The 19872-nt window shown below is 37.7% G+C and overlaps 1 protein-coding gene across 3 annotated transcripts in view; it reads right to left on the bottom strand.

Moving 5' to 3' along the window:
• The window catches only part of arhgap18 (Rho GTPase activating protein 18), a 36188-nt gene that overhangs the window by 11175 nt on the left and 5141 nt on the right, over nt 1-19872 (bottom strand). For all 3 annotated transcript variants that reach the window (XM_051961013.1, XM_022190453.2, XM_022190454.2), the window contains exons 2-6: nt 7953-8154; nt 5795-5933; nt 2326-2408; nt 1615-1755; nt 583-646 (exon numbers count right to left, since the gene is read on the bottom strand). In XM_051961013.1, the coding sequence (XP_051816973.1) occupies nt 583-646; nt 1615-1755; nt 2326-2408; nt 5795-5933; nt 7953-8154 (629 nt within the window). The remainder of the gene's footprint in view (nt 1-582; nt 647-1614; nt 1756-2325; nt 2409-5794; nt 5934-7952; nt 8155-19872) is intronic.

The raw sequence follows: 19872 nt of genomic DNA, 5'->3' as shown, positions 1-19872 counted from the left end.
TTCAAGAACCAGGAATTAGAAGATTTAGACTTTTCTTTTTCATTAAACAGGCACTCAAACTGATGAATCGATTCATTCTAGAAAATCGGTTCAAAATTAAAAATTCGGACCTTTTACCCAAAAAATTACTCGCAATTGAACACATTTTTTAAAAAAAATCGATGCAGATTAAACTGAATTGCTGACAATTAATTAATTCATTATTGCAGCTCTGATCCCCATTTTTAGGTTTTGCACGATTTCCCACCCATTTAAAGTCATATAAAAAGCAGAAATGTTCAAATTTAAAGTATAAATCAGTAGTTGTGAATCGGTTCTTATGATATGAATTAAAGGAAGCATATATTTCTATTAAGTCTTGATTGTAAGGTAGCCACAAACAGAATTTGGTCTGACATTCTGTGGAATAAAAGAAAAAAAAAATGCTGTTGCTGACTTGTGCCGTTACTTCCTCCGTCACATGTATATTTGTGCCTCATGCTTTCTGCTCTAATATTATCAACATGTCTGTGTTGCTAGGCGAACTTTTATTTGTGTTTCATCCTCCACTCTGACTCAGGCCGTTTGTCACGTCGCACGTACCGGCTGAAGATGAGTCTTTTTGTCCGTTCTCACTTCCCCCTTTAAGTTTGTGAGGCTCGTCGTTCTGCAGACAACATGAACACACGACTGTACAACAAGCAGCGTTCAACAAGTTCAACAAGTCACAGATTGACAGAAAGACCCCGTTACACATTATCTACTCCGTTAATTAGTGGACAAAGTGTGTTTTCCAGTGAAAAACGTGAGAATGTTTGTTTGAGCGGTTTGGATGAGCAGGACTGTCACGTAAATCTACTTAAATAATAAAATTTAGTCTGCATATTTACCATTTATTATATATAAATCCACTGAAATGTATTGAAAGGAACTGATTTTGCAGTTTTGGCACAGAACATGAAGGTGTAACATAAAAAGATGGTGATTAGTTCGTGAATATGTCCAGACTGGTCCTGAAGTAAAACTGTGACCACTTCCTTTGTGGTGAGTAAAAACAGAAATGCTCTGTATTGTTGTGGGATGTTCACTTCACGCAATGAAAAAAGGGAAACAGATTATAAAAATCTGTCCTTTTCATGTCCAATATAACTACAACTTTACTGCTTACTGAGCTGCTATGAAAGACTGCAATTATAAGTAATAAAAGTACTGATAAAATAGTAATATTAGTATAGCAATAATCAAATAAATGATAAGAAATACAGGGGATAAAATAAATACAACTGTCTTGTCTGCCTGGTAAATTTAAGTGAAATTAATTAAAAACTTTCTGCCCTTCATTTAATTATTCCAGTTTTTTAAATTTTACATTTGTGGACTGTTTGTCTTATAATTCTGAGTTTTAATTTCTATGCAAGTCAAGATTTTGAAAGCAAATATGTCTATTCCTAAAATGTCGAAGAATTTCTTTATTAAATTCTTACATCTTCAATCAACCCTGAAAAAAATGCTTGATTGAAAAATTTCATCTGACAAATGACAGCATGAGGTGAAGCAGCAGAGCACCTGTACAGGTAATGTACTATTTTTTGCTGATTAAACATGATTAGTTTGCATTTATGAGCATCTCCTGACCTTTTCTGGAGGTCTGAATATGTCCCGAACATCAGGAAGGTGTTGCCGGTTGCGTCGTCGTAGCGTCTGCTGGACGCGACGTTCAACCGCCGCCGCCTGAGTTCTGGTGAGCGTCGACAGAAACACTGCGCTGTCTACGTCCTGCAGTTCATCAATACATCAGATGGAGTTATTAGGTCCAGCATTCATTATTATTTCTCTATTAGTCATTCATTTCAAGCTTATTCCAAGATCTGACCTGGACCCTGACAAGCTACTGGTGCTTTTCCACTAGCATGTACTCGGCTCAACTCGGTTTGTGAGGTTTTCCATGAGGACGTAGCACCTGGTACCAGGTACTGTTTTAGTACCTACTTGGCTGAGGTTCCAAGCAAGCTGAGTCGAGCTGATAATGTGACGTCTACAGAGTCTTTTGACCAATTGCACTTGAAGCAGTTTCTGCATTTACTAAAGGTTTTTCCTTATGTCTGAATTCTTGCTTGTGTTGTACGTCGCTTTGGACAAAAGCGTCTGCTAAATGAAATTGTAGAATTGTAGAACTCCGTGGCCAGGCCGCTTTGCTATGACGGCTCCACCCATGATGAGGTGGCACTCAATTGTAATGGAAAACAACCTAAGTTGACTGCAGTCGAGCCGAGTAGGGGCTAGTGGAAAAGCGCCATACGACTCAACCTGGACTCAATAATTACATAAAGGATCAATGGTTGTTACCTGATCCTGATCATCCGCCAATGAGTCATCGAACAGTTGCTGCAGCCCCGCCTCCGTTAGCCACGCCTCCTCCTGCTCACCTTCTGAAAGACACAAAAATAGGAAGATGATGGGTGTTCAGATGATGATGAGGTGATGCATCACTGGCACCAATTTAAAATGAGGAAGGAGGCGATGGAGAATAATTTAAACCAGGAGTGTCAAATTCTTTTTAGTTCAAGGGCCACATAAAGTAAAATAACTAGCAACCCAGCATAATAACATATTAATAACAATAACTTAACGACAACAAATTTTCCTATTTGTTTTTGTGCAACAAAGTACATTCTGACATCTTTTTCCAAAACATTCTTAAGTGAATCAGTTTATCATTTACACATTACTGCTGACAGACCACAGCGTATCTATAAAGGCTCAAAATATTTAGTCCTATCTGGAACTCAACAATATAGCATTTTACTTTATGATCAAAACAGCTTGTCAAGATCTAGAAATCATTTAAAATGTGCAATTTGCAGTTAATGTGAGGGAGTTAGAAGCAGAGTGGTCGAACCCACAAACAATCCAAATTGAGTTTTATACCATTTCTGTCATATTTTATGGTTTAGATTTTAGTAGCAAAGTGGTCTAACCCACAGCCCAAATCCAGCGTTACTGTGGTGCTTTGAATGTTAGACCATTCTTGAAAGCACAAACCTTGGAACACATTTCTCTCAAAAATTAGAAAGTAGGTTAAACCACTCTGCCTCCAAACCCTTCATATCTTCTCTGTAACTTTTCCACATTGCAAAGTTGTCCTGTGAGCCAGACTGGACGCTCTGGCAGGCCGGTTTTGGCCCGCGAGTCGTATGTTTGACACCCTGATCTAACCCTTTTTTGTCTCATGCAAAACACTTAAGACAACCACACAGGTGCAGGAAAACGGAAAAAGGAGCGACCACAGACAGAATTAAACACAGATTATACAGGAAAAGTGTGTTTACGCCGAAGAACAATAGTCTGCAGAAACAGGCTAAATACCTCATGTGCAAAACGACTCAGAACCAGTTCACACAAGTTTGAGATGACAGCAGATTTTTGCATGTCTGAACAGCTCTGCGTCACTATATGTGGCGTCAAATGTCTTGCAAACAAATCAAAATGACTATAAGCGACATCTTTGAAGCTGAGGAGTCGTACAGTTTGGTGTCCACTGCTAGAAAAAACCTCCTGTGTTGTTTCCTGTGGTGGACCTCTGTGGTTTCAGCTGAAGGTTCTCTGCTGTGACACCAGTGTGGCTGCAGGAGATGATAAAATCGCTGCACCCAAAACCTTTATCTAGAGCACTTTGGTTTCGTTCTGTGGCCACTTTTAGTTGAATATCGAAACTTTTAAGAAAGAAGCTGGTGTCGTCATCGTCGCTTCTTGTTCGACGGTCGCTCATATCGATCATACAACAGTGGTTAATGTGGTGATGTGTTTATTTATCTGATTTATTCTGACATTACCGCAGTATCTTAAAAGCAAAAAGGAAAAGAAACCGATCCAAAACCTAAAATAATGTCTGAAAACAAGTAATTAATTAATTACCGTTTCCTGTTTTGCAGGAAACTTTTAAACCTCTTTAGAAACCCTGAGCTTCTCCACATTGTTCTATTTTTCAAGCAATCTTTTTCTTGTATTCTTGTTAAAATACTTTTATAACTGTGCTCCTTTTGAGATGCCGACTGTGCCATAAGTTTACCCCACAAACTGATCAACATCTATTCTTCACAACGATACGAGCAAATGGTTTTTAAAATAAAAAATTCTTCTTAATTTATAGTTTGCAATGATGCGTCTGAACTGTTGCTGTATGTTATCGGGGAGGAACTTGTTGCTTGCTTTGAACATTATCTGCACAATTCTATATTGAACTAAATCAATAATTTTCCAAGTAATTGCTGTGGTAAAAATATATTAGTGTGTTCATTCTATCCCACATTATGTACTATCCTTACAGCTTCTTTTGCAGTATGATTATTGGATGTAATGTGGTATTTTAGGTCTTACCCAACACTTGCAGTGTGTTAATGCTGCATCCTGCTTGCAAAAACTCTACATGGACACATCCCTGAGTTGTTTTTGTGTTAAAGTTCTGCAATAAAGTACTAAGAGAGACACAATATGACCACAAACAGTGCAAATGTCATTCAGTCTAAAGGTACTTTCCAATTAATGAAGCTGTCAGCTTAACGCTCTGAAAATTCCTCTATGTGGGTATTATTGTCGCAAAAGAGAGTTGTGTGTCTGTATCTCAATCTGTGTGTTCAATCTATGTGTAAAAGAATTTGTAAATGCATACTGAGATTTGTCAATGCAAACTGGAATCTGCAAATGTCTTTTTCAAATTTGTGTAGCTTGTAATTAGGTTTTCAAATGTGTAACAAATCTGCTAATCTCTATTCAAATTTGTAAACAGAAAAAGATCCATGAGTACACTGACTGGATGAAAAGGCTTAGTATTTGATTACAAGTCCTTGAAAGACAGACGGATCACAAATTACCAGTCAAGCAGGCCTCACAATTGGACGTCTTTCTACATGTGACTTTTGCTCCATTTCTGCCGTGACAGATTTGTATCTGAAACATGGGGTTTCTGTGCCCTGAGCTCAGGCTCACAGGCTCGTTCATTGAGGCTGCTCTGCACCTCAGTAGTTTTGCTGCATAATGTAACAATACTTTAAAGTGAGGAAAAAAACAGAAGACCGAGTGAATCTAAATGAGAAAATGTTCTAGACAAGACTGAAATAATTAGTTTTTTTATATTTCACTGCCAACTAGAAGTGGGATTTTTAAACTTTTCGTTCAGTAATCATATTATAGTCACAACCTCAAGTGAGCAGTTCAGGAGGTTTCAAACCAAATTTACAAACTTCTTAAGTTACAAGATATTATCAGTTCATTATCAGTTCAGACTAAGATCCAAGACCAGATTTCTCCCTAGGATCCTCAAATAAAATGGATTTAAATGGGCCCAAAAACTCTTGCATAAGCAGAATGCTCTAAATCAAAATTAACACCAGCAAATGTAAGAAAAGTGAATCATTTATATGTTTTCTGCAGCTGATTGTTTTCCAGAAACCCTGGTACAGGTGCCTTGTTCAGACCTCCCATAAAGTGGACAAACTAGCTTGCTGTTGCTTTTTACCAGAACCGGATTCTAATTATGAAGTGAAGTCTGAAGTGAAGGCGATTTGTCTTTCTTACTATTAACTAGCATCCTCACGGGCTAAATCATGGGATACTTTAAGGAAATACTTTGCTTCACAACAGTTCCCTTGGATTTGTATCTGTTGTTTATAGATGCTAGATGTTGTTTCAGCTGCAAATATACTTTTTCTGCAAGAGAAACGTGTGTTTTAAGAGTCTAGAGACCAACCGCCAGCAGTCTTGCGCACACACCATCTGCACTGAAACACCACTGAGGAGAGGATTCTGTGTTTCCTACCTTCAGGAGTTTTCTGCTGCTCCTCCTCTTGAACCTCTCCATCTCCTCCACCTTCTCCTCTGGGTGCTCCTCCTCCTGACCGGTTAATGTTCTCCACCTCCTTCCAGTAGTCGTCCATCTCCAGCTCGTCCAGAGAGTCCTGACAAAGTGACGACACTTTCAGTTCATGCTCAGAAATCTGATTAATGCGAGCAGAAAAAATATTTGGAAAAAAAAACATGTTCCGGACATGATGCAAGGAGACGACAAACTGCACGTCTGAACAAGTTTCAAAGTGGTAATGAGGGCTCGTGAATCTCAGATCACATACACAACAAACACCTAAACACACAGAGATGCACACAGTTTGTCATAGATGAGAGGTTTTGAAAGTGGGACTCCAAGCAGTTTCAGGGGAAACTCAGTGAATGGAAGTGAAAAATATTAGTTATCAAAAGAAGACCATACAGAACAGCTTAAATATTTTATTTAGTACAAGAGGTTTGGGGAATTTTACAGATTGTTTCACTTTTCCAGAAACTGATAAATGCTTCAAGGCATTCCCTTTTATCTGTGTTTTCTAAAGTTATATCAGCAAACAGAGCTGATTTTGGTTCAGTTATTGTGTGTCTAAACAGTTTTAGGGGAATCTCAGCAAATACACAAATATCACATGAGTTATATAAAGAGGACGACATTGAACAGCCAAAATATGCAATGATTAGTAGTTTTGGGGAATTTTACAGTTTCTTCTGCTTTTCCACAGTCAGAAACCAACCACCGGTTTTATAACAGATCCTTTTCATGTATTTTATGAGTTGTCTAAAGTTATATTAAACAGCAATAATAGTTTTTTTTTTTTTGCTTAGCTACTAAGTCCATATTATCAAATAACATAATTCTGATCCCACAGGCATACAGGAAACAGGCATTTTTGGCTCCAAGGCCAGGCTTGTATCAAAATGAGTCTGGAGAAAGTCTTAACTGTAGTTTCAACAGTCAATGGGGGGAAAAAAAACAACTGCATTTAAAAATCAAATACAATATTAAAAACACTTTAAAAGTTTGTGGTTTGAGCAAAATAAGGGTTAAGAGCAACAACACGACCGGTTGGTTGGCTGATATAAAGCAGACTGACTTTTTAGCACACTCATCATACAACGGCCATGTTTGGAGTTACTTTTTATTCTCTTTTTCTTTTATTGTAAATACCAACAATTTTGCACCTTTATTGTAAAGATCAGCAATTTTGACAGACAATTTTTTTCCACCAGCACAATTTGCATGCTTATTGCTCATTCTTTTGTACATTAGTTTCCTTACTTTACTTGAATCCAACATGTGGGAGCTGCTAGATAACTTAAATTTCCACAAGGGGATAGATAAAACATACCTCTAACCGCCTATCTATCTCTGAATTCTCACACAGATTTTGTAAATGGGGCATTTTTCCCTTAAAATGTTTCCAATGGTGCCTTTGCTTTCCAAGCTTCGGCTGAAGACTTTATAAACTCCAGTGATATTACATTTAAAAATTAAAGATACTTGAATACTCAGTGTTTTTCTTAAGGCTGATTCTGGCTACTAATAAACAAGAAGACCGATAAAATTTATTTGGAACTGAAATAAATAAATGAATGAATGATTTTAATTTTTTAAATGTACTTTTATTCATCCTATTTTAGCCGCCTCATGGGAGCTATTACTATTGTACTGTACAGTTGTTGCTACCGTTATGTGCCTTGAATTGCTCCCAGAGGACAAATAAAGTTGTGGGTTTTTTTTGTTAAATGAACTGAATTGAACTAAACAAACACAAACTGCAAGATGAAATAAAGCGCTGAAATGCTTTGGCTTATTTCTGTTTTGCGTGCTAAATTAAAAGAGGAATTTTCAACATTTATTCTTTACTGTTTGACTGGTTTTTACTTGAGATGTGTAACTAATCACACTCATCAGAGACGAAACTTTATTTATTACTGGAAAAAAAAACACTATATAACCGGGAAAATGCTAAATTTCAGATCTGATATGCAGTTAGGCCAATAATCAGTCAATCCCTCTGTCATTTTGCACCATCATCAGTGCAATCACAATAGGTAAACATCATACAGCAGCAGCTTGTTGGAATAAATGACCTCTTTGCACAGTTGAATTCATCCCATTATTTCCAGCCTACCTGAGAGTTGTAGCGCTGATAGGTGTGTGGGGGTCTGGGCCTGGAGTTGGGACTCTGCCGGGGGCTTGAACCCAGCTTTGGGCTGGAGGACGGCTGAGATCTGGGATGCGGTGCAGAGCTGGAATTGGGATCTGAGGGTCCATATCTGTCTCCATGCTGGGTGTTCTGGTTCTGCTGTAGGCTGTAGTGGCCGGTCCTGCGACTACAGATAAACACAGGAACGCCAGACATTTAGCAAAAGCCCTCTAAAACACTGAAAGTGCACCTGAAAACAACTACAAAATAATCAGATTATTGGAGTGAAACCAGGCAACAGTTTGACTTGTAGCTGCACTTTGCACCGTGTTTACCGCTGACGTCATATTAAAGGCATCATAGGATCATAAAAACGCCAAACGGCCTGATAGTGTTTGTTGTGCTCTGTGAAGAGATGCAGCCATGTTTCCTTTAATGGCAGCAGAAGTGAGAGAAAAAACTCTGACACGAGCCTGAGAATGAGTCAGACGGACAAAGTCGGCCAAAGACTGCAACTAAAGACGAGCCAGCAGAGTGTTGAATTCACAACCAGGCGACTAATGAGGTCAACATCTGCTGCTGCAGCTCCAGAACACCGTGAACTTTGCTTATATAGATAAAAACAGCGGTTAGCAGACAGGAAGTTAGTGTTCATCCTTGTGCAGAAAAGAATGAAACTATTTTGGGGGTTTGAGGCAAAAAAGTGATGGAAAACCAAAAGTAGCATGTGAGAAACATGGAGGAAAACAAGCATGACTGTGATTTTTGTAGATAATTTGATAAAAGTGATGATTTTATGACAATTCCTTTAATTCTTCTTGTATATTTTCAAGACTTTACATTGAGTTAATGAGATCTGCTGGGGTTGAAAAGCTCTTGGAAAAAAACAGTAAACCACCAAAAAAAGTTGAGTGGATGGTGCATTTAATAAAAAAAACAAAAAAAAACAGAACGGACTGTCAGTGTGTGTTTTATGACACAGAAATAGAATTTATGAATGTTTTTCGCTGCTTTTGAACTCTTCGCATTCCTGAATGACACAAGTTTTCTGAACCGTTCCATGGTTGACCTTTAGCATGTTTTCTGCTCGAGTCCACAAAACCAGGGTGACACTACTGCTGCAGGCAACACTGCAATTTGTGGTACTGCTAGTAGAGTGCAGTAATGTGTATTATACTTAGAATGTGTAATTACAACATATCAGAGAGCTACAGCAAACAAACAGGTTACAGCAAGTCATCAAAATGCTGGCGAACATGTGGAGGATTTCTCGGTAAATAACGACATGTTTAAACACGATGATATGAGATAATATGCCTCTCAGTCATCACTTTAAACTGCAGTTTTATTACGGTTGTGGTGACAGATTTAGGAGCTGACAGGTCTGCAGTTTCTAAACAGCTGCTCCCAACCATCTGTCAGCAAATCATCAGCGTAATCTCACCTCCTCAAACACTGTCAGAGGAAAACATACAGCTGTAGCCATGAATGTGGGGCTGGTGTAAAGGAAAAGAGCTGAGAGGTGCAACAGAAACCAATGAAACTGGACAAATCAGCAAGGTTTAAGTCATCCAATAAGAGGAGCACCAACTAGATACGAGATACTGTTGGTCCTGCTCCAATAAAACCTGATCAGAATATAGATTTATCTGTTGCATTTTCCTCAGTGTGGTTCATTTTTCACTGCAATATAAAGTCCAGTACCTCAATGGAAACAGAAAAACCATGAAGAAATAGAGAGAATTCAGAAATGTCGTCTGTTCAGTATGACACAGAACCCATGCAAATGTTCATTCAAACTTCCCCTATTGTGCCTCTTTTCAACAAATAAATGACAATTTATTCCACATGTCTCTACAGTGTCTCTTTTAATATTTCAGCTCAAAATACCGAATAGATAATTCATTTCACCATAAGTGTATAAATTCTGGTTTTGATCTTGTTCTGAACTGGCTGCTTCACTCTAAAAACCAACAAGCTGCAGCTGTTCCCACCACCTGCAGGAAGAAAACTCTCTCTGCAGGATAAAAATATCATCATTATTCACTTCCAGCTTTCTCTGTGAGGATCATTCGACATGGACAGCATGCTGACACCGAGGATTTTCCTATTGTTGCGGAGACATTTCCAATAATAAAAGATGCTGGCAGTGTATGAAGACTGCTGTGATCACTCTTTCTGCCAACAGCAAAACATTTGGTGAGTTTTTCAGAGACACTTTAGGGTTCATACAATCAGAAAAGAAGGGAAATAAACCTGGTGCAGCAGCTGATTGGTTCACCTGGAAACAGTGAGGGGGCGGGGCTAGACAAAGCTGGATCACTATTGGTCAGTTAGTTGTGAGGTATAAGATGCTCTATAATTAACGCTTTTGTTTTTAACCTCAAAGTCCAACAAAACAATTAAATAAATTTTCACCATATTTACAGCTTTATTTGTTAGTAATGTGTTTTTTTGCATTTTATAAAATGCAAAAATGGAGACAATATGATGTCAGGATATATACATATATGTATATCACCACTGATTATTGATAAATCTGTATCAGCTGATCACTATTTCAGATATTTAGCCATCAAATATAACTATTTTTTAAATGACAGACTGCAGAAACTTGAGAATAAGAAAGTAAACACACCTACCAAAACCAAACCATAAATGAGCCTGTGAGTAACTACCTGCACTGAGGTAATGGTGTGCATTAATTAATTTGGTATTATCAGCAAATTCTCTGTTCATGCTGAGTCACATTTCACAGACCACATTCCACTGCAGACTTCCTGCCTCACACACTGAGATCATCAAAGTAATAAAAGCAGCTAAATACAGACTCACATTCACTTTGATCTGCTTTCAACCGGCTGCTGACCTCCTCTTCTTCCTGACATTTCTTATTTTCATTCTCCTCCTGTCCTCCTACACTTCACCAAGGACTTTGGTTTTCTGCTATTTTCTCAGCTGTTTCCTGTTTTCTCAGCACCGTCTCCTGGGATTTACTCTTAACTCTGTCCTATAACACTCATTACTTCATCAACTGAAATGTTTATATTTGTGACAAATGGAGGGGAAAATGCTCCATTCTGATTTATTCTGGCAATTTATTTACCTTGGAAGCAGATTTAAACTTGACCGACGCTCACATGAGCTCATCGGACGAGTTAATCATTGACATTCCTGCAGTATAACAAACACAGTTACCAAAACACATTTGTCAGAGTGCATAGTTCAGATTATAGAAAACATGAAGCGGTGTTTCATTTTGTGCTCATAGCACATTGGATTTATAGAGTTTTGCGCAAAAGTGCGAATTTCCATTAACAGGAAGTTAAAGACTGAAAGTTCTTTGAAACCTTTTAAACAATTTTACTTGCTTTTGACTTGTTTTGTGCACTTTTAATAGTGGAATAGAGGAAGAGAGAGAAAAAAACACCATGCAAAACTCTGCATCACTTTGAGTACTCAGAGTTTTACCAGAATCTCTAATTAGCTTGGTAGGGCTTTACAGCAAAATATTCTTTAATGTCAAAGTGAAAACATAAAATGTAGTACACAATTTCTCTTCTGAACACTGCAAATTTATCCCATGCTTGTTTATTTTCACCATTGCATTTTTCAGTTAACTGTCTTTCATGCCAAAGCGAAAATCTCTTTTCACTTTGACATGAAAGAGTCTTTTGAAAATTTGACAAGTGTATTTGGGAAATGGTGGTTAACAGGAACAGTGATGTACAATTAAGTACAAGTTTTCCATCTGAAATGTAGTGGAGAAGAAGTAGAAAATACAATGATATGGAAATAGGCAAGAAAAATACAATAAATCACTTAAGAATAGTGCTACGTTAAATGTATTTAGATATTTACGATGCTGAAACTCTCAAATCTAAAGGCGACAAGAAACAGCTGCTGATTGGACCAACTGTAACTGACACTCATTCTTCATTATCTGATTGGCTGAGACACTAAACTGCAGTTCTGTGCTGCCAGAAAACGTATTTACAACCTTGTTAAAAATTAAACTTCAGTGATAAGTTTTTCCATTGTTGCTGACTACTTTGTGTAACTTGTTAATCTAAAAAAATAAAATAAAAAAATCAGTGGAGAAACAGCCGCCTCCCTCCCGCCTGTAAGTCAAGGCCACGAATACGCACACAAGCCACAATAATGCAAACAACTTGAACAAAGCTTCACACGCAATGTCACTTCTCTGGCAATCAGAGGTCAGGTGAGCTGCCCTTGCAGGTAAAACAAACATTCTCATTTTCTGGCACACTTTCATACACAAATGAAATTTAAATAAAGCGGAGCTGCAGCTGTGTGTGCGATTGTTCTGCTCTTTGTACCTTTGTTTCCACACACCTGTTATCAGCCGACAAAGACGGAGCGTATGAAGTGTGTGTGTGTGTATTAGCCAGCCTTTAAAAATAAATCCTGCTGCATGAAGTGCAAACAGGAAGCGAAGGAAACGGTATCAGGCAGAAAAAAGCAACTTCAGCACTGAGGAGCTGAACATGAGTAAAGATCTGAGGAAGTCAGTCGACTGAGTCCACAATGTCTATGTGTGTTTATAAAGCAACATTAGAGCGAGAAAAAGATATTTTTCACGTCATGAAACAGGACAAAAAACATTAAAAAATTATCTTACAGTTCTACATACAGTGTCTGTAAAAGAAAATGACTTACCCTCCTTAGAAGTTTTTATTCTTTTTTAAATCGTGGTCATCTGGTAATTTTTTTTGGTAAGAATCAACAAATAGACTCTTTCAAGTCAAAGTGAAAACAGATTTCAATAAAGTAGCCGACAATCAAGTTTAAAATCTTGTCAAAAACAAAATTCAACACTTAACCAAAATAAAGTCCAAAACCAGGTTTAGAATTAGTTCAAGTCCAAAAACCTCTGTAAAGTCAAGGCAAAATTCCAGCATAAAACCAAGACCAAAACCAGCCTAAAGCTGGTCCAAAATGAAGTGCAAAACCAGAAAAAAAAATCTATCTAAAACCAGTACAAAATTGATCCAAAACTACACTAAAGCGAAGTTCAAAATTGAATCCACAACCAGCATAAAATCAAGACAAACACCAAGTCTGAGAAAAGTCTACACCTTGACAAAAACAACGCTATTCCTGAAAAATACTAAATGTAATAGGAAATAAAGTGACTGCATAGCAGCTGCATAACTGGCATTAATTTGCAGAAATCGGTGTTAACTGTGGCAGTAAATTGTTGTCAAAACAGCCTAAATAAATTAAATTAAGCAGGAATTAATACAGAAAAGCACTAAAAGGGAAAAACTTTCATGTGAGGTGAATTGTTTTATATGCAACGTAAAACATGAGTTTGTGTTGCGCTTGTATTCTACATGAGCATTCCTATTTTCTGTTGCACTACTTTTCGGGGCAACTTTGTACTTTTTAATAACTCTGTCAAGGAACACAGCAGAGTTATGTGATGATCGGCACTGGTTTGTCAGTCTGTCTGTTCACAACATCACTCAAAAACGGACTAACAGATTTGGATGAAATTTTCAGGGAAGGTCAGAAATGACACAAAGACCAAGTGACTAGATTTTGGTAGTGATGCAGTTTATAGTCTGGATCCACAGATTTGTTAAATGGTTGTATTTATATAGCGCTTTTATCCAAAGCGCTTTACAGGATACGTCACATTCACCCGTTCACACACTGATGGCGGAAGCTGCCATGCAAGGTGCTAACCACGACCCACCAGGAGCAATTAGGAGTTCGGTGTCTTGTTCACGGACACCTCGACATGAGCTCGACGGGCCAAGGATCGAACCGGCAACCTTACAGTTACAAGACGGCCACTCTACCCACTGAGCCACGCCCAATTTGTTAAAGATTTCCATATCACTGTGAGATAGCAGCACAGCAGCACTGTAACTATGACTACAAGTGAGCACTACGTCAGCTGCCTGCTGACGATCACGTGACTGCGATCCTACTACAAATCGACCGCTGCGCGCCACGAATTGTTCAAATGTTTCATCTGTCGGAAATCGTACGACTGAGCAGCCTTGTTGGAGTACTTCACTCTCTGAGTACTTTCCTTGTTAGGTTTTGACAAGCAGAAAACATTTTGAAGATGGAGAATTTACACTTTAAAGAAAGGGAACATGCAGAATAGGTTATATTTCAACTACCAACCAGCACTTGAAAGCAGTTTATCTTTTTAAAATATATTTTTTTATTAATCTTCACTCTAATACTAAAGCTAAAAGCCAACCCAAATAACATTAGTTTAAATAGGACTCAAAATAGGTTACACAACTCATATTTAAATAATAAATAGGACACAGTTTCTGTCAGAACTATGCAAATCACAACAGAGTTTCTACATCTTGGCAACAAAACTTGTATTACATTCCAGACCTCTAAATAGAACTTTTTGGGAGTTATGGACATTTTTATCAGTGCAGCGTCCTTGAAATTCCACCAAAACGTCTATTGGTAGTATTCATATTAAAATAGTTTTGCTCAAATGCAACATCCATCCACCTATTCTCTATACACCGCTTTATCCTCATTAGGGTCGCAGGGGATGCTGAAGTCTATCCCAGCTGACTCGGGCGAAGGCAGGGGACACCCTGGACAGGTCGCCAGTCTGTCACAGGGCTACATATACAGACAAACAAGCACACTCACATTCACACCTACGGGCAATTTAGAGTAACCAATTAACCTCAGCATATTTTTGGACTGTGGGAGGAAGCCGGAGTACCCGGAGAAAACCCACACATGCACAGGGAGAACATGCAAACTCCATGCAGAAAGATCCCAGGCCGGGATTTGAACCGGGGATCTTCTTGCTGCAAGGCGAAAGTGCTAACCACAACCCCACTGTGCAGCCCCCTCAAATGCAACATTTATGTTTTTATTTCTATCTTTACATCTTTATGTCACAGTGAAATCAACCAGCGGCAACATTAAAATGCTGCTATGATGCTAAAACATCAATAAAACTCCTGGATTATAATAAATAGAATAGCAGAACTAACTCCGTAGTCATTTTGCTCTAAATAAATCTCGTGAAATCTCTAATGCAGGGCTTGCATTTATTGTTACTTCTATTTAAACAGGCTGTTTGCGTTCTTACTGAGAGTGAGATAAGAAAATCGACAACACGCTCAAGTCTGAACATGTTGAAAACAGCAGCTACAGCCAGAAGTCACTTTGTTAATCCACATTTAAAGTGTTTATATTCTGCTTTTTGGTTCCTCCTTTCCTCCACTGGGTTATAAAGCCGCATGTATAAAGTCTGCAGGCGTACAAACTACATGACAGAGACTGCTCCCTACCTGCCTGAAACACCTGGTTTGCACCCCAGGATTCTCTTTCTTTACTAATCTATGTCATCATATAACACATTTACGTACATAACATCTGATAACAGCAAGTTTGGCCTCAAACAAAAAAAAAAAGCAGCTCAGATCAACATTATTTCCTCTCTCGATCTTCTTCTGCAGCTGAAGCTTGTTCCTGCTACGTGCCCGAGATCTTTGCCTTTCTGCAGCCATTGTTCTGCAGACTTTCCTGAGGGGTTTTCCCAAAGTTCCTATAGAAATTGATGACATATGAAGAAATCCACGAGGAAGATTATCCATCAGTGACATCTGGCAGCTGGTGCTGTTTGTATTTTCAGTCAAATGGAGGATTTACTGATGTTTTCATGGCGTTTCTGAGTTTTGCTAGTTTGCTAAAATGCATAAACTTTGAAATGCCACAAACAGGAAGTTGATCAACTCAGCAGACGATCAAACTGTGAATTAAAGTTCACACTGTTTCTAATGCCGGTGTTGTTTTCATGCAGCATTTCTGCACAGTGCATATCATTCCTACATGTTTTTTTTTTACCATTTAAGCCCTCGTAAAGTCTCTTTAAACAGAACGTTTCAGTAAGAAAAGGTGCTGCAAGAGGAAAACAAAGTGTTTCTGAACATTAAAGCATGTAAACACACACAAGCAGACCCCAACATAAACGTATAAACCTCTAAATGTGCTGAAGATCGGCTATTTTAACAACCTCTAAAGCAGAAAAAGTGATAAATTACACATTGCTGTTTGATTGTCACATGTATTTATGCTGCCTTGGCTTCTTATGTAAAAAAACAGACCTGACCCTGATTAATTTGTCAATAATTCTCAGCCAGAAGGTGACAAGCTGTATTTCCCAAAGTGTATAATAATGACCTGAGTGATTGTTCTGCAGACGGATCTACAGTCAGATTTATTTTCATGGCTTTGGTCATTTAAACTACAAAGTGAACAGCTGAGGAAGTCAGTGGCCAAAACAAGAAAGAGGAAGAGGATGATGAGTGTGTGTGTGTGTGTGTGTGTGTGTGTGTGTGTGTGTGTGTGTGTGTGTGTGTGTGTGGTTTTCCCATTCAGATGAACAGATGCCAGCTGCCATCTGTGCACACAGAGGCTGCCTCTGTTCCCCTGTAGGACGCTGTTAAAAAGCATCCCATTAAAGACAGGAATAAAAAAACAGTTAAAATCTGGCAGCAAAGAGGGCCAGAAAAATACATTAAAAACGGTGGAATATTATGTTGTTCATTAATTGCAAAAAAAAAAAAAAAACATCAACTAAAAAAAAACTATTTTTTTCCTAGTTTTAAAAACAATAAACTGTCCAATTTTATGGTCAAATGTTATTACGGAATGAATCCTTGTTTGTAAAGTAGAGATTTTTTATGTGGACAATGCTGGCCTGTTTTTATTCTGTTGTTTTTTTTTTGACAGTCAATGTATAAATTAATACATTTTTTGTGATTTCACTAGATATTTTCTGTAATTTAACAAAATAGGCAAAACAGTCCAAAAGGAATATTTATCCTTTTCCAGTCCTGAATATGCATAGGTTTTTCTTTAAAATAAAAAATATCCTTTTCTGTTTTATTTCCCGTCAAAATAAAGGCAAATATCCGTAAAATAGTGATAATTTTTGCTGTTTTAAATACTGTAAAATTGCATCATTTTATGGTGCAATTAATGCTTTTTGTGTGTTTTTACTATACTTTATCTGCAATTTAACAAAACTGGGAAAATCTAGAAAATAGCGGTTTAATAAGTTATTAATCGTTTTCCAATGTCTGATGTACACATTTTTTCTTTCAAATAAAGACAAATATCTGTAAAACAGTGATATTTAGATTTTACATACAGTAAAATAAATTATCGTTTATAAAAATACAGATTTCCAATGTGGATGTTATTTACAGTTTTGGCCTGTTATATTTTTCATGTTTTTTTGTTTGCTTGTTTATTTTGTTTTTTTAGGGCGAACATGTAAATTAATACTTTCTTTAGTAATTTTAGTAGAGATTATCTGCAATTTATCAAGAGAAGGAAACTCCATAAAATAATGTAAAGATACGTTTTTAAAAGATCAAATAATGACACATACCTGTACCATATATATTTTTTCTGTTTTAAATACAGTAAAAATACTGTCATTCTACAGTCAAACATTGTAAAAGGACAGATTACTATCAGTAAAAATACTGATTTCTTATGTGGACATTATTTATAGTTTTGCCCCATTATATTAATGGTTAAGATGTTTTTCTGTAATTTAACTAGATATTAGCTCTATTTTAATGAAAGAAGGAAACTCAACACATAAAATAACGCTAACATACAATAGAGTATATATTTTGACTTCAAATAATGACAAATGCCTGCACAATAATATTTTTTTGTCAGTTTTCAGTTTTAAATACAGTAAATTTTTTGTCATTTCATACCCAAACATTATAAAAGAACAAACTAGCATTCATAAAAATATACATTTTTTATTTCTTATTTACAGTTTAGGCCTGTTTGGTTGGGGTTACCATGTAAATTGACATTTTTTTCCGGTTATTTTACTGTTTCTTAAGTCTAATTTTAAACAAGATGACATGGTCATCAATATCCCCCGCCACATGTGATGTCTGAGTCTATATCCAAGATAGTGATCAAGGGCCATAACTCTGTTAAATATTATCGCACAGGTCTCATTTTCGAACTTGATCAAGGTGTCCATGGTGTGAAGCTACACACTAAATTTCGGAATCCTAGCTGTAATAGTTTCCGAGAAAAGCTGTCCCCTCATGTCGGACGGACGGACGGACGGAGGCCAAACCTATATCCCCCTTTTCCACTTCGTGGAGGCAGGGAATAAAAACTGAGAAGAGAACATCTGTAAAATACCAGTAAATTGCTCCAAAAACACAATTTATACTTTTTTTTTTTACAGTGCAGTCAGCAGTCTGAGCAGAGACCTTCTGGTTTGAATGAATCATCGACCTCCAGTTGTGATGAATCCACTCGGCTTAGCTCAGCTTTCTGTTACATCACTGTAGAATAATGTGAACCATGTGTCCGCTCACCGAGTTCCTCTCTGGGAAGCACCGGATTCTGAACCACGACTCCTTCCCTTAAAACCGAGCAGGACTCCCAGCAGACAGTAACTTAAAGCTGCTCGGCTCGGATGTCCTCCGCTGGTCTGACGCCAGCTTCTTTCTGTCCGTTTGTCCGTCTGCGTCTCATTTCCTGACTGAAGGAAACCACAAATCTACGGCTGCAAACCTAGACAGGAGGTGAGACAAAGGCGGCTGTAATGTGATGCCGCTTTTCTGCCTCGCTGGACGAACCATCTGGAAACTAACAGCCTGTACCGAAGGGGCAGGTGTGTCCCAACGGGTTGTTTACCTCCGCACGGTTGTTGACAGCAGCTGTTTGTTGATGTAAACACAAACAGGCTGCAGCAATAAACAGGCCGGTTCTGGTATAAATAAAAGAGTGTGGCCACTTCCATTCATTTCTGCTGCTGCTGCTGAGACTGGATCCCTTCAATTACCATCAAGTGTAAGAAGCTGATGAGGAGACCGTCACGATGTCAAGACAGCAAACTGAGAAGTAAAGCAGCGATGAAATCCGCTTAAGACAAGTAGAAAAATGACAATTTAAAGGAAAAGAGTGCAGAAACTTCATAAATACAGCTCAGTGTATACTTTGAGGAGTGTAAACGTCACCAGATATTTGCCCTAATGTGTGAAAAACCTCAAAAATCCTTAATTGAAACCAGCAGAATTCCAGATTTGGACAATCTGTCCTGCCATACACCTTAGACAACTGCAGGTTCTTTTTAATTTGTCACTAGAGCTGCGACAATTCATAGACTAGCTGTCTATTTTAACTTGTACATCAAATACCAAACATTTCAATAAACAATTAATTGTTAGAGCTCCTGTTGTAAAGAGGTTTACTATGAACTGCAAAGTGTCAATGCACCGCTGTCAGTTCTACTCTCAGGTGGGATGGACGGCTTTAGCCACCAGAAGGATGCCTCATTGGTACACTTGAGTTGACAATTATGAAATTATTCGCCGACTGTTTCACTAGAGTGGGAACAACCAGTCAATTAGGTGCCAAGTGTATAGAAATTCATTGCAAACGTTTCTTATTAACAATTATTTCATTTCAGTGTTTCTTCAAGTGGAAAAAAAAGTTGAAATTTTCTGATTCCAGCCTCCTAAATGGTGACGCTTCAGTACCAACCAAATAACCAAAAACAGACTCATTTTGGACTTAAAATCGCCGCAGGAGGAGTTTAAAACTGTCCAAAATACCTCAGGAATTGACTAAAGGGACTCAAATATGTCCAATGGGACCAAAAATTTATGGTTCAAACTGGTCCAGAAAGTACAAGATACAAAAGATACAAGAATGCCTAAATGAAGCAAAAATCTGAGTTAAGAAAAAAAATTCATTATACTTTATTATAACGATGAGTGACTGACGAAAAAAAACAACTATTTGGTCTACAACAAGCGTCCAAAATGACCCAAACTGCACCAAAAGTTATTCAAAATGAGCAAAAATACTTCAAACGTGTCAAAAACAA

The sequence above is a fragment of the Acanthochromis polyacanthus genome, chromosome 16 (genome assembly GCF_021347895.1).
Source record: "Acanthochromis polyacanthus isolate Apoly-LR-REF ecotype Palm Island chromosome 16, KAUST_Apoly_ChrSc, whole genome shotgun sequence".
Taxonomy (NCBI): Eukaryota; Metazoa; Chordata; class Actinopteri; family Pomacentridae; genus Acanthochromis; species Acanthochromis polyacanthus.
Note: the sequence above shows the minus strand (reverse complement) of the source record. Positions and strands in the feature narration are given on the sequence as shown.